Raw genomic sequence first — 16,264 nt, forward strand, 5'->3', positions numbered from 1 at the left:
GAATGCTCGTGGCGCCTTAGATATTGAGGTCATGACGCCGGTGCTGAGGAAGAAGAGATATTATATTCATAAAGATTCATTTTAGCCGATTCATTTGAAAGCTGAATGACAACAATAACAACAATGATGCTGATGATAGTAACAATAATGATTTTAATAACGATAATAATAGTAATAATAATAATAATAATAATAATAGTAATGATAATAATAATTATTATAATTATAGTAATAATAATAATAATAATAATATTAATAATAATGATAATAACAATAATAATAATTGTAGTAATAATAATAATAATAATAATAATAATAATGATAATAATAATAATAATAATAATAAAAATAATGATAATAATAATAATAGTAATAATAATCATTATTATTATTATTATCATTATTATTATAATCATAATAATGATAATGATGATAACTTTACATTTGTGAGGAATATACAACTAGGCTTAGAAAGGACGTTAGAAATAATTGTAGGTACTAAAGAGAAAAAAATAAATGCATATAAATGATGAAAATAAGAATTTAGTCTTTATAACTAAGAGTTTTCTCACGTACGAGAGTAAAGTTGGCCAAGGGCAACATAAAACGAAAAAAAAGGCCCACTAAGCTGCCAGTCCCCTTGCAGGTCCGAGTGCGTTAGCCAAATAGGAAAAAGGTATGAATGCCTTGAAAGTTACAGTAACACTATCAGAAAAGGGACAAACACCCTCCGAGGAAAAATCCATCAGCAATGTGCTCACCCGTAGAAAAAAGGAGGAAAATGCGTCTCTCTCTCTCTCTCTCTCTCTCTCTCTCTCTTATACGACGACCTGCACCTGGATTCACCTGGTTCTATCCGGTTCTTGTGTGGCACGGGTATTGTGTTGGGCACCTCTGAGTGCCGGGGCAGGGGACATGAGGGTGTGAACCAAGGAAAATTCCGTCTCCTTTGGTTTAAGCCTTTGTATTCCCTCGTGGGGGTGCGGTTAGAAGGTCGGCGAGGTGCGGCAGTCCCTTAATAAGGGATGCCTCGGGGCTTCAGGACGGAGCAGGAGCTGGGCACGTCCTGGAAAACCTGGGGTATAAATCTAATGGGTGGTAAGTGATGACTAATGGCTCTGTTATACGAGTAATGTCATGATTAACGCTGTAGACAACAAAGCGTCAATGACATTAACTGTGGTAAGAATGTGTAGACGTTGACACACTTCTTGTTAGTTCACCGATAACATGTTCGTGATGGCCCTGGTACAGAGACCATGACTTGTTAAGCGGCTCAAGACGAAAGAGCGTTACTTAATTTACATGTGTCATGCTTGAAGCCTTACACGAATTATTTGATTTTAGCTACGTTGTGTACAGGGTATTTGTTTTCTCGATTTTTCTCCTTTTTTTTTTTTTTCTTTCATCTGTTCTCTTTTCTTGTCCTGTCTGTCTGTTTTTATCTAGATTTACTGTAGTTTCACCGAGTGTTTGCGTACGTTGCACGCTTCTTGTCACCTCAGTGGTAAAGTCTTCTGGTCACTGGACAGCATAAAGTTTGTTTTGCATTCAGATTGCAGAGCTCTTCCATGAGTAGCGAGCGGTTGTCCTCCAGCAGCGAGGAGAATGGGCGTATGGAAAGCTCCCCGCCTCACTCTATAAGCTATAAGCCTCACCAGAAGGGTACAGCTGCTGATCACGTGTCCAGCACGTGATGCTCAAAGACCGAGGATGAAAAATCACACACACACACACACACACACACACACACACACACACAGTTTCACTCTATACGACCATCATTTCAGTAAACTTTATTATTATAACCATCAAATGTTGGAATTGGAAAAGGGGTTGACATGATCATGTGTAGAGTGAGTCAGCTGATTCGGTATATAAACACGTCTGGTTTACATAATAGAGGTGAGTGGTCGCAGAGAAGCAAAGAAGCGCGTCATGGAATCGATGGCGGAGTTTTGCCCAGCCTCCAGCCTGTAATAATCCGGCAATGTAACTCGCTGCCTGCCGAGTGACGACCAGATCACGTGTCGTGGGGGTTTAACAGGGACAAAGGACACAGATAATGCTTGAATGTTTGACCTTGGTTAGGCCAGGCACGTGGACTGGTGGTGTTGCCAACGCGGGCAGGTAAACAACACACCTGTATCCTCGGTGGCCCGGTGGGTCGGCACGGCGCGGCGCAGGAGGACCAGGAGAGGGAGGCGGAGTTGAGGGACGGAGACGGGACGGAAAGTTCCTTCTCCTCAGTAAGATTCCCTCACCGCATGAAGAGAGGGATGACTCTCCTTGGATTTGTTTTGCCAGACGTAACACTCAGAGCCGATTGAAATAACATAAGTATTATAGTTATGTAACACAATTGGGTCCATGGAATGCGGATTTATTTGTCTGTAGATGGTTCTTACATTGATTAATGAGAGAGAGAGAGAGAGAGAGAGAGAGAGAGAGAGAGAGATTTACATAAGCACCATGATAAGTTCAGATTTTTTTCTCTCTTTTTTTTCTCTGATAATTTTGGTCGTATTTTCCTGTACCCTGAAATGGCATCTTTGCTGCTCGCATACCTTAGCGGCAGCAGCAGGAACAACAACACGAACATGACGGGCGATAAAGATAAACAATTCAGATTGCAGCTTTCAATAAGTTATCATTAAAAACGCAGTATTCTTTGTCACCTTTCATCGATATTCACCATGATCATTATCGTCATCATTATTATTGTCATCATCATCAGAAAATCAACTGATCTGTGTCAGTTTTCCTTCTTTTATGTATCTTCTGTATTTGAGCGTTTTTATTTTTTTGTAATCAGTTTCAATTTATTTGTTTTATCTATTCACCTATTTACTCGTTTTGTTTTCGGCCAATCTCGAAATTAATTCGCCATTTTATTTTGGTTTTCCTACACTTGTTTTCTTTTGGGTAACAATATATTTAAACTTTTTTTCTCTTTTTATTTTCGTTTATCTATTTTATCTTTATTTATCTATCGTATCCTTTTTACCTTAGGCCTATCTCCTTCGTATACACATTGATGAAAAGAAACATCAGCAACTAATCATTCCAGTCCCGATTGAAGACAAGGCGACTTCCTGCCAGTGACCAAAGGAGGTTCAAGCCAGCGTGAGACCGCGCCAATCTGGGCCGGGCTGTGCTGGTGATACTGTAACACAATGAGCTAACCTTGGATCATGCACACCTTCTTATAACATATCTTTTTTAACGGCATGAACATGTGTAACTATTTCATTTGTGTTTATTTTTGTTTTGCATTTCCTCCTTAGATTTATACCTAATTTAATTTACTGTTATCATCATCATACTTATTCCTTTTTTTTTATTTATCTATTTATTTATTTTGGTTAAGATGTTGCCGTATCGCTGCAAGGACTTTTACATATATTGGTGTATGGAAGTTTTTGTCATAGTGGAGGAATTGTACATTTTCGTTTCGTTAACAAAAGGCAATGAAAATTACAGACAGTATATCGTCTCATAAAAGCGGAGAAACAGTGCAGGTGTGGAGAAGAAAAACAATAAAAGGAACAGTAGCAATCCTTCCTTCCCCCAAAAAATAATAAACCACACAATAAAGGAGGCAATGACTGCAGCTGTTCAGGTGCGTTTCTTCGAATTTATTGTATACTGTTATGAGTCACCACGTTAGCGCCCTGGAGATGCGCTAACACACTGTCCATACACCTTGAATTTACCAAAGGTCAATAACAACAGCGAGGGACATTGTTGGCTGGGTACTTGAAATCTATACAATCCCCATTTTGTTGGAGGAATATGCTACTTGTCTATTCTACGTCAAGCCAGCAAAACTCACTTATCTATTATGCTCTGTTTGCCTTTAATATTCGTATACTGTCATTCTGTTACTATAATTATCCTCTTATCAGTGAGAAAACTAACTACTGGCTTTGTGTCTTCCACGTTGGCGCCGCGCAGGTTTGGCCAAGCCCCAGAATGTGATGGCCTCGTGTCCCCCGACTGATCAACACCTGCTGCAGCAGATGAAGGTACTTCATACACTGATTTATTCTAACTTTATCTACCTCGCATTTGTCTCTACTTTCTTCATCTACCATTGTCCATATTTTTTTCTCTATTTCCTCTTCAGAAACTTGCATTTGTGTGTTTCACTGTTTGATCTGCTGCAGTCTCTGACGAGACAGCCAGACGTTACCCTACGGAACGAGCTCAGAGCTCATTATTTCCAATCTTCGGATAGGCCTGAGACCAGGCACACACCACACACCGGGACAACAAGGTCACAACTCCTCGATTTACATCCCGTACCTACTCACTGCTAGGTGAACAGGGGCTACACGTGAAAGGAGACACACCCAAATATCTCCACCCGGCCGGGGAATCGAACCCCGGTCCTCTGGCTTGTGAAGCCAGCGCTCTAACCACTGTGTGTGTGTGTGTGTGTGTGTGTGTGTGTGTGTGTGTGTGCGCGCTATAATATTAAATAGATACTGATCACGCATTTCATACATCCATTCATGAAACCGAACGCTCATGGAAGTAACCAAGATATCTAATCCTAATCCTGCCCACTCACAGCAGTCGCTGGGCTGCACCACCACCCACGACAATCGTGAGGTCGCCTCAAACTCAGACGTGGTGGTGGTGTGCGTCAAACCAACCATCGTGGGCCGCGTCCTCCAGGAGCTGCGCCCTTGCGTCACACCAGACAGCCCACTCGTCACCTCTGTGGCTTTGGGCGTCACACTGTCCTCCATGGAGGCCGCGCTGCCCCCAGAGGCCCGTGTGATGAGGATCATGCCAAACACCCCGGCCCTGGTGCAGCTCGGAGCCTCGGTGTTCACTCGAGGCACTCACACTACCTCAGAAGACGCGGAGCTCACACAAAAGTACGTTCTTCGCCACCACGCCCCGTTACACTCGTATACACAGACCACCGCAGCCACTGCACGTAATGACTAACTAGCAGTACATCATTTAGTACAATACACCTCCACCACCACCGTCACCATACCAGCCTAACACACCTCCACCATCTATCAGAGTCTTTTAATGCAATACACCACCACAACACATCTCATTCTCTTGACATGCATCACTACTACATTTATATGCATGTAAGTCATCATAGCCACACCCATATCCCACTCACACTGGAATGACCCACGAAGAACTTAGTGTTGTATGGGTGGTGTGTGGCGTCTCTCTGATGTGCGCCGTTCCTTGCAGGATGCTGTCAGCCGTGGGACAGTGTGACGAGGTGCCGGAGACCTTCCTTGACGCCGTGACGGGACTCAGTGGCGCAGGACCTGCCTATGTGAGTCCTCAACACATACCAGTCGACAATTTTCCTCACACCTCTTGACTTACTCAATAACTCCCAAATCTACTCACTCCTCAGCAATGTTTGAAATAATTAGTTAAATATTATCAATGTGAGGCTCCTTATCATCCTTGTTGTGACTTATAAAGCCAATTGTCAATCAGTCAATCAGTAGATGTATCCACTAACTTGCATCAAGAAAAGAATAAGGCAACATTATGATCTTAGAATTAGTCAGCCACTCAATCAATCAAGCCATAGATACTTCCATTAATTTCAGTCACACACACACACACACACACACACACACACACACACACACACACACACACACACACACACACACACACACACACAAAAAAAAAAAAAAAAAAATATATATATATATATATATATATATATATATATATATATATATATATTATTCGAGTGTCCTTCATGTAGTCCGCCAGTGCCCAGCAGAGGCTTCGTCCCTAACGCTACCCTCACACCCTTCCGGTCCACAGATGTACTTGGTGGTGGAGGCGCTGGCTGACGGCGGCGTGAGGATGGGCCTGCCCCGCAACCTGGCTCAGAGGCTAGCTGCTCAAACCATGATGGTGGGCACCTCTCCTCTTCTTCCTCCTCCCATTGCTTTACCCACTCACTGCCTGCTGGGTGTGGTCTGTGCATGGGAGCAACGGAAGATGTGATGTAGAATAAATTTGTATTGTGTTCATCTATATAGATATTTTAGGTATTGATTATGTTCTGTTTTTCTTTCTGCGTTCCTCAGGGCGCCGCCAAAATGGTGCTGAGTACAGGCAAGCATCCCGGTCAGCTCAAGGACGAGGTGTGCTCTCCAGGAGGTGAGTAATCTGCTTGCCCCAACCTATCCCCCCTCCTCTCTCTCTCTCTCTCTCTCTCTCTCTCTCTCTCTCTCTCTCTCTCTCTCTCTCTCTCAAAATTGTAAGCGTTGTTGCTTTGTTCGTTGTGATACATAGGTTGGCTTAACATCATAATCAAGGTTATTATTATCATATCTTACAGTCTCATCAGGTTCCAACTCAGAGCGTATATTGCGTAGATATTTAAGTAGGTAGTGGTACATAATCTATTGTTTGGATCTATGTTCTATTTCCGCCTTCTCATTATTATTATCCTTTAGTTTTTCTTTTAAACCTTAGCATCATTTTATTAGCATACTACGCAACCTGTTTGAGAGAAGGTCACCTGTTTGATAGTGAGAGAGAGAAAAAAGCGTTGTTATTGTCTTCACTAAAAATATCACGAGCAGCAGGCGTCGTAGTAGCAGCTTTACTATGGAAGATCTAGTCAGTAACCTATTCTAATGCGCAGTAACATGATTCCTAACTTGTCACTATTAAAACAATTGCGCCTCTACTATGAAATATCTAGATTAGTGAACCACAGTTGATGCGCAATAACATAATACCTAACATACCCTTACCAATATAGTAGCGCCTTTACTACGAAAGCTGGTTTAGTGACCCACAGTACTGTTGATGCGCAATAACATAGTCTCTAACTAGCCTTACCAATACAGTAGCACCTTACTATTTGATGCGCAACAACATAATACTTAACCTGTCATCACTAATACAGTAGCACCTTTTATTTGGGAGACTTAATTTGATGACCAACAGTTCATATAAGCACTAACATGATATCTAACCTGCTTTCGGTTGTCTATCTCGTCCCACCAGGTTGCACCATCCAAGGTGTGCAAGTCCTGGAAGATGCTGGCCTGCGCTCCGCCCTCATCTCAGCAGTACACACTGCTGCCGCCGCCTCTCTCACTATGGGAAGGAAGCAGCCTACCACATCAGCACCCTTATCCCCACCCTCACCCACTGCATCGCCTCCCACACCGGCACAGCCAACACCACACCGACGTGCCCCCTTCTTCCCACCTGCTGCCAGGCCCCAACGTGCCCCTCAGCCCTTCGCGCCCTTTTAATTAATCAGTGAAGCTGTGATATAGGAATGTAAGGTTTGTGTACGCAGTAGTTAGTGTGTGTGTGTGTGTGTGTGTGTGTGTGTGTGTGTGTGTGTGTGTGTTTGAATAACCAATTTTTCTTTCTTTCTTTCGTTTTTATTCCTTCGTCTTTATTTAGTGTTCTTTTGTTTCGGTTTAAAACTAAGGATTCTTTTTTCCATGCGCAACTTGTACGTACATTCCGTTGGTTTAGACTTTAGAGTTTAGTCTAAGAGAGAGAGAGAGAGAGAGAGAGAGAGAGAGAGAGAGAGAGAGAGAATAATTTATACAAGTATATATACATAGGAGTAAAGGATGAACACGGAAAATATATTCATCATGTTACTATTAGACCTCAGTAAATAGACATATTGATATGAAGGGAAACAACCAATTCCGTATTAGCAGAGAAATTAAAGTTACCATAGTATATGTTTAACGTGTCCTGTTCTCCCACCCTCAATTGTATCCATTAATACTGTATAAGTCAGGAAGCGTAATGTTTGAGTGAATTAATCCTACACGTAACGAGGCTTGGGGTTTCCTCTGGTCTTGGATGAGTAACTGAATCAGACAGAGTGAAAAATGAACAGAAATCGACATGTGACACCTTCCTAGTACAGCCTGTCCATCCCGTCTCTGTCGCATCACCGTCCCATCACTAATGACTCTGTGGCACCATTAATAACTACCTTTCACATCCACTCACTCCCACACGTCACGTCACCCCTTCAGTGCATTATTATACAGCTTTCTATTAAATTATCCGCCCCATTACCGTCCCATCACTGTCTCATCATGTTTGTTACCTCCACTCTATTAATAGACTCACCCTCTCACTGAGCAGGTGGAGCTGGTGGACTAGGTGAGGCAAGTGGGGCGGTCACCGTGTTCACAGGTCTCGTGTCTGGTGAGGAAATGGACGTCTGGTAGCTGATTGTGGTGGTGGTGATGGTGGTGGGCAGTTGCCAAATAGAAATATTCTAAATCACCAGATCCACCTTGAAAAGCCGCAAAAAGGTCGCTAAATCATTGTTGTACATGCTACAAATGTTCCTAGACGAAGTAATTGGCTTGACTTACACATAGGCTAATCAGTATAGGGCCCCGTTGACTCTAATGACCGTTTATCCCTCCCAGTGACGCAGAGCAAACTTGTCATGAGAGCCACGCTCGCCACCGTCTCATCACTTGCCTTTTAAATCCGATTGATGTTTAATTGATTGATTGATAAGTTTATTGTTGTAACAATGTATACACCATCGAACTGTTGTCAGTTTCCCTGTGAATGAACCTATCAAATTACCAACTTATCTATCTATCTATCTACACACAAGCATGTAAAAATCTCCACTAGCACCGCCAACACCCACACCTGCCCACCTTCGCCATCATGAACGGGAGTGTGTCAGTTTACACATTACTACTAGTATTTCCATGCAACTATATTGTGGCATCATATCACCTCAGACGCTGTGGCGCCATGCAGCAAATTGTTGACTAATTTCGCTTCACTTGCAAACCAGATATTGTTTTGCATCTCTTTCAACTGATAGGAAAACAAGTCGATACATTATGCATTTTATTATATCAAGAGATATTGTGTTGCCATTAGAAATATATAGGAGTATCATTCACAAGATATCGTCATATCATTAGGTATAAAAAATAAATGCAAGTAACAAAAACTGCACCACGTTACAAGACACTGGCCAGACACTTAAATTAAGTATTGCATTGAAAGACTCACAAAACATCATCTCGGGAAACACGTAACAATACCTTTGTGCTTCACAACAGGAATGATGAGTGATGAGCAGAGGAATCGTGACCCAAGAGGTTACCTTCCTCTCTTAGTCTACACTCTCCTTCCTTAAATACTATATACATATGTACACCGTACACTCCTATTACAATGCTATGCATAACTTCTAAATATTACCGTTTTCTGCTGGTGTAGATAAGGCATTGCAAAAAACCATACCCGCTACATATCTACAACTGTCTACAAATTCTACAAATTTATCAACCCAATCTACAAATGGTCAATGATATACACTACACCAGTGATGAAGATCTGTGGCCAACCTTCAGAACTTTATTGGTACGTCTCCAAGAATCACCCTTTTCTTCTTTCTCTTCCTTTTTTCCTCCTCTTGTTCCTTTGGCAACACCTGCAGTAGTAGCAGTCTGGTGTCTGTTGTATGTCATGCACGCTCACTCCAAAAACTTGCCTCACTTCTTTGGCGTTAGTAGTACTGAATCCTGGAACAAGAGATGGAACAATATTGAAATGGCGTCCTCCTCAATGCCTGTTGTCTTGTAGTACACAGGGTTGGGGAAGGAATTGTGGATGATGTAACGATAAGGATGGTATGTTAAGGAGAGCCAAGGTGGATCGGGTTTGCGTGAGTGGCTCTGTAGACCTAAGGAGGAAAACTGCCGTACCAAACCCATAATACCAAAACAATTGTTCAGTTTACTGTCCATATCAATTTGGAACACTGCCGAACCTGTTATAATGGTCAACAATTTGAAATCATTGAAACTAGCTTTGTCAAATCCCCTTGGATACTGCCAACATGAAAAACCTCATAGTATCAATAAACGCACTTACAATTCACTACAAGCACACATTATGCACCAATACTGACACCACACCACAAAACACACCATACACAACTGACACACACACAAACAACTTAAATCACTCAAAACTAACCCAAAACACCCTGCAACACCTCAAAATATAAAAAGCTCACCCAAAACACATTACAGACACCCAAGTTACCAATATCATCCCTACACACACACACACACACACACACACACACACACATGTAGTGAACACAGACAGACAGAGAGAGAGAGAGAGAGAGAGAGAGAGAGAGAGAGAGAGAGAGAGAGAGAGAGAGAGAGAGAGAGAGAGAGAGAGAGAGAGAGAGAGAGAGAGAGAGAGAGAGAGAGCAAACAAATCTTAACAGAAAAACAAGAAGAACAACAACTAAAACCACAACTTCCTTTACTCCTTTATCAAGGGCAGAACACGGAGACACAGGCTTGCCCGACTTTAGTGAACAGCGGCGGGCAGTCAGTGTGATGCAAGGTGTAGGTAATCTGCGCCGTGAATTGACCGCCCACAGCCTCCGCCACGTCCACCTCATTCTGCCTGTCGTCACCTGGGAACGAAGCGGGTAATCAATGATAAAGAACACTTGTTATGAGGGCCCACTGACACTGAGCTAGCCTGTTGAGGGCCTCAAAACATACTCAAAAATCCTTGCAGAGGCCCAATTCATTCTTACACACACCCACGACAAACCACACATACCCAAACCCTCTTAAAAAACTCAATAACATTCCAAAACATACTAAGAAAACACAGAACAGGTGAAAATACCTCCAAACTCACTAGAAACACCCAATATTTACTGAAATATCTTCCACACACACCCAAAAGACCACTAAAACCCACCCCACCACTTATAACACTCAGAACACCACCCAATTCCTCAAAGTTCTCCCAAACCACACTCAAAACATGCTAATACTCACACACACCTCAATCCACTCCCAAAATACGTAAAATATACCTAAAAGATCTAACATATACTGAAAACAAACGAAATGAACCCCAAAGCATATTTATAACACTCCAAACAGCTTGGAACATTAATGAACAAGCTTAAAATACCCCAAATCTATCCCAAAACCAACAGTATGCATTATAAAGAACTTACCTAAATATTACACCTTGGCTCCTTCTCTTATTCCACCTTTATTTCTCATTTCTTCTTCATCCTTCTCCATTGTTACTCCTTCTTCTTCCTCCTCCTCCTTCCATCCACACGTCTGAGCCTAGAAACACATCAAAACACTAGATATTAGACAAAATATTCAGGAAATGGAGGGTGACTTAAGTATTATGGCTTTGCTGCTGCTCCTCTTCCTCCTCCCTTTCTCCTCTCTTCCTCTTTATCCTCCTTTATTTCAACTTTCTTCCTCTTTCTGCTACAATTATCTAAACATCTGAACCTAGAAACCCACGAAAACACGTAGAAATCACTAGATATTAGGCAAAATATCGACGAACTGTGGATTTGGAAAATTGGCGCCAGCCACTACCTGGGTGGGCTGTGGTCATCCGAGAGAGAACGGGAACGGGGTGACTCGGCTAAATTACGTAAATCATTTCATTTCAAAATGACTTTTAGAAAAACGAAGCCACGGCCAAACGCTTGTTATTTTATGACGTGATAAATACTTAAACTAATTTTCAAAATATCAAAATATCTCCAGCTTAACTGGTTTTTAAAAAAGGTCTAAATTAAGTACGTTAAAAGTACAAAAACATTTTAACCCATAAATCTCTTAAAACGTCCTATAAAGTCAAGCCATTTTCACTTGGCGTGTATTTTATCACATTTCAGGGAGTCTGAGCTATCTTTTAGGGCCTTCTACAGCGTGTTAGACCGAGAAGCAGAAACGTGAGCAAATAAAATAAAGAAAAATAAGAGCTTTATACAACAGCACCAAACACCATTTCAAAGTCCACATATTTCACTCAATAGATTGATTACACGCTTAAAAGAGTATAACCGACTTTTGACACCATAATGGCTCAGTTATACCTTGAAATGAAAAAGCTCAAAATTCCAAGTGGGAAATTTTGAGCGTTAAAAAGCCTTTAACATACGCCATAAAACACCACTAAACGCCACATATTTACCCAGCACAGGCGCGGAACACACTTCAAACACAACGAAACATTTATAGAAACCATAAAAACATACCATGGAAGCGCAATATTACCGTCAGGAAATATTGGAAAAAGTATTTGACCCAACTGGCTGGTGACGGGTGGGTGAGGGCGGGTGTAGGGTGTTGGCTAGGGGACCGTCGGGGGGGAAGCGGCCTGGAGGCAACACCGGCGGCGGGACATCCATATATAGCCTTTATCATCTCACCAAACCAAAATTAAGCCACACAGAGAAATTTTGACTAGACTAAATGAAATGTTAGACTGGTGGCTACCTTGTGACACATGTTTGGCCGAGGGTAAGTGAAGGAAACAAATATGAGAGGGTAATACAGACGCCTTGCTCTTTTATGCTCCTTATACCATTACTTGAAAATATTTGCGTACTGTTTTCACTCTCATATGTAAAGAAAACCTAACATTAAGTGAATAGCCTTATAAATACCTTTAATACACGAAGATTAGGCAGTATGGAGTGTTGTGGTGAAGGCTTGCTGCTGGTGGTTGGTACTTCTTGAAAACTGTCGGTAATATAGCAACACTTCACTTTATTTGGTGTGTGTGTGTGTGTGTGTGTGTGTGTGTGTGTGTGTGTGTGTGTGTGTCTCTGGGTGTGGGTGTGGGTGTGCATGGGTCAGTATAGCCCACCGCCACAACTGTGTTCACCACCACCACCGCTAAAAGACTACTGCCGTAGCAAAAGATTGTCTGTGAAGACAGGACGCATGTATATATATGTTTATGATAAATATCTGTTACTAAATCTCTTATTAATGAGACGCTATGCTTATACAAATACCACATGTCGATTTATTGGTTATTGTGACATCTTCCTCTTCGTTATCGTGTCCAGCTTTTGTTATTTGTCAAAGCAGGAAATATTAAATTGTATCTTGTTGTACAGCGAGTGTGGCAACTCCGCGAGGCAATAAACAAGGTGCTTAAAAGGCAGACTGTACTATTTTTTCATTCACCATTTCTACCGCCTGATATACGAGTATTTCTGACAATAAACCAGGGTGACAGGACACTAAGTAGAGGAATATAGACTTTTTTCTATCTACATGCACATCTATATTGTTAATTATTTACGAATTTATTGACTTATCTATCTGCCTGCCTATCCATCTATCTATTTGTTTGCCCAACTGTCTATTTACATATCTATCAACCCATCAAATTACCCGCTTATCCATCTATCTTCACACAAGCATATAAATACCATGAGTGCAAATGTGCAGTTGTCTGTGGCCACGTTTAGTTTTATTCATGAACATCAAATCAATAAAAGGAAAAATGAATGACGGAGTTGGTGGGTGTCTACACTCTATGTATGTGTAATGAAACAATACTGTGTTGACTGACTTGAAATTCCAGCATGTGACGGAACTGTATCAAAACGTGACAAGGATACACACAACTGATTTTGTGTTTGTCTGCAATTGGGGTCAAAATTGCAAAAAATAATCATGCCCGTCCACGACAACACTGAACATGCAACTGGACGATCCCACGCTCCTTGTCCACACACACACACACACACACACGAAGGTTGGTGAGTTGTGTATCATTCCTTTGAGATGACGCCAAAATACCGAAAAATGGCGGATCGAACCCGTTGCGTAACTTTGTATCATATTTTGACACGCAACGGTGAAGCACTATCCTGTCAACACTGCTACGCAACGGTGATCCGATACGTGGAAATGCAACAAGTGTGTACACGCCTTAATTAAAACACAAACAATATTCATACACAGTGTTACACCCGCAACCCCGACCGCCGCCCCTCCACCGCTCGTCTGGTCCCGCGGCACGCAGGGTGGCCAGCCAGACAGCCGAGGTGACTCTGGGCGGCGGACTAACCTTCCTTCAAGACGTGTTTGTGTCCGTGGTGGAGGAATGAACTGATGGTGGTAGTGGTGGTAGTGGAGGACAGGATTCAGAGTGAGTGAGTGAGTGAGTGAGTGAATAAGTGAGTGAGAAAGAGGACAGGAAAGAATAAAAGAAAGAGGAAAAATAAGAATATCTTATCAGAGCACAACATTTTCTCTCCCTCTCCCCCCACCCCAGGTCTCGTGTCTGGTGATGAAATGGACGTCTGGACAGTGGTGGTGGTGGTGGTCAGTTGCCAAATGAAAATATTCTACGTCACCAGCTCCACCTTGAAAAGTCGCTCCAGTTTGGTCATTACCACAGACTGATGGAAAGTTTGAAGTTAATTTGGGCAGCATGACGTTATGAGGATAATGAATATAATGATGTAAGAGCTGGAGAACCACTGATGAGAGAAGAGAGGCGAGAACTGAAGTGACAGGAAGCAGCACTTCCTGCTTGCGTCACGTGAGCGTATTGCGCGCTGGTTGGGCACGTGGTAAGAACCCAGTGAGCATGGCGGGAACTTAGTGAGCGTGGCGGGAGCCTGATCACATGCGTGTTATGACCGTAGTTAAACCCGATTGGACACAGTGATATCGTAGCGATATCAAGGGACGTACGCAGTAAAGGCTTGGTAGATACGTAGCAGTGGAGGGATTTCGCAATTCCATCACGTCTCCACTACGTCCTCAAAAATTTTATGAACGTGTTGAGAACCTGCTGCGCGTAGTAAGGACCGCCTCTGGTGTGATGGGGCCTTGACACGGAGAGTTTATCCCTGTCAGTGACGCACACCAAACTTGTCTCAGGGAGCCTCGCTCGTCTCCTCTCCACCTCCCCTCCCCGCTGTTCCCTCCCCGCTGTTCCCTGTTCCCACACTCTCATCACTCGCCTTTTAAATCTCATTGATGTTTACTTGATTGATTGATAAGTTTATTGTTATAGCAGTGTATACACCATCGAACTGTTGTCAATTTACGTATGAATGAACCTAACAAATTACCAGCTTATGTATCTATCTATCTACACACAAGCATGTAGATATCTCCACCAGCACCGCCAACACCCACACCTGCCCACCTTCGCCATCATGAACGGCAGTGTGTCAGTTTACACAATACTACTAGTATTTCCATGCCACTATATTTTAGCATCATATCACCTCAGACGCTGGTCAACAAGACGAGACACAGCAAGGAGACCAGACCAGACGACACGAGAGAGAGAGAGAGAGAGAGAGAGAGAGACGTGTTCCGGAGAAAACTGACGTCTGGCAGGCGACGTTACAGAATAATATGTGGAGGTTAACAAGATAGTCATTGATTTTGAAGAGTGCATCGTATGTGTATGTTGGTATGTGCAGTGTGAGTCACGAGGATTGAATGAAATAATGGCAGGGTGCACTGTGTTGTGAAGCCTGGAGGTGCTATGGTAGGACGTTATGATAAGGTATAATTATCCCTGAGTAGAATATATTGTGCAGGTATTGTTACAGCTTATCGTCACGTACTAGTGTATCATTATATTTCATCAGTAGGCCACAACATGTCCCAATAAGTGAATAGAACATGATAGGCTATATGAAGAAGCATCCAACATTGTTATAAAAAGTGTAATAATGATGCGGTTGACGCTCTTACGTAGTTCATTTCGTTATCCTTTTGAAATGTGCATGGACTAACTTGCAAACTTTTTTTTTTTCAGTTTGTCTGTTGTATTTTTTTCAGTTTGTCTGTTGTAGGACCGTGGTGAAAACATTATGGTAAATTTAACGATAAAATTGACTTATTTTGTTTTGTTTTATTTTGTTTTATTTATTCATTTTATATAATTAATCTCGTGCACTCTTGAGGAATGGTAACGCTTTACAGTTTCATCATCGGTGTGTGGAGCAGTGATGAGAGCAGCACTTCGTCGCTAAGAAATCCTTAAAATACGTTCATGACAGACTAATACACGGTGCTACGAACACTCGTGACCGCGATTACAACCAAGAAATATGAAGTGTTTTTAGCTCTGGAATATAAAAGAAACAATTAAACATAAGAAATTGAATTATTTTGTTGGATTTCCGTGACTTTCAAAAGGCTCTAGTTGAAGTTACACAGATTTTCAAGGGCGATTTTACAGTTCTAGTGACAGATTAACAAGATTTCTACATTATCAATAGAAAAAAAATGCCTGACAACCCGGCCAACTATCTCTGTAACCTTTGAGAATAGTAGTGGTAAGAGGGCAAAGCGTTTCCGAGTATAAGGTTGGGAATTAGTTCGCATTGCTGGTTTGTCTCTGGTAAAGGTTCGAGTCACTATGGAATCCTTGGTCG

At 42.1% G+C, this 16,264-nt stretch overlaps 1 protein-coding gene across 2 annotated transcripts in view; it reads left to right on the forward strand.

Annotated features, from left to right (window-relative positions):
* The window catches only part of LOC123519991 (pyrroline-5-carboxylate reductase 3-like), an 8,632-nt gene extending 831 nt beyond the window's left edge, over positions 1 to 7,801 (forward strand). For both annotated transcript variants that reach the window (XM_045281756.1, XM_045281755.1), the window contains exons 3-8: positions 3,958 to 4,028; positions 4,579 to 4,889; positions 5,230 to 5,317; positions 5,830 to 5,922; positions 6,099 to 6,171; positions 7,030 to 7,801. In XM_045281756.1, coding sequence (XP_045137691.1) covers positions 3,958 to 4,028; positions 4,579 to 4,889; positions 5,230 to 5,317; positions 5,830 to 5,922; positions 6,099 to 6,171; positions 7,030 to 7,283 — 890 coding nt within the window. In that variant the 3' untranslated portion in view covers positions 7,284 to 7,801. The remainder of the gene's footprint in view (positions 1 to 3,957; positions 4,029 to 4,578; positions 4,890 to 5,229; positions 5,318 to 5,829; positions 5,923 to 6,098; positions 6,172 to 7,029) is intronic.
* The last annotated feature ends 8,463 nt before the right edge of the window (positions 7,802 to 16,264 follow it).

The sequence above is a fragment of the Portunus trituberculatus genome, chromosome 46 (genome assembly GCF_017591435.1).
Source record: "Portunus trituberculatus isolate SZX2019 chromosome 46, ASM1759143v1, whole genome shotgun sequence".
Lineage (NCBI taxonomy): Eukaryota > Metazoa > Arthropoda > Malacostraca > Decapoda > Portunidae > Portunus > Portunus trituberculatus.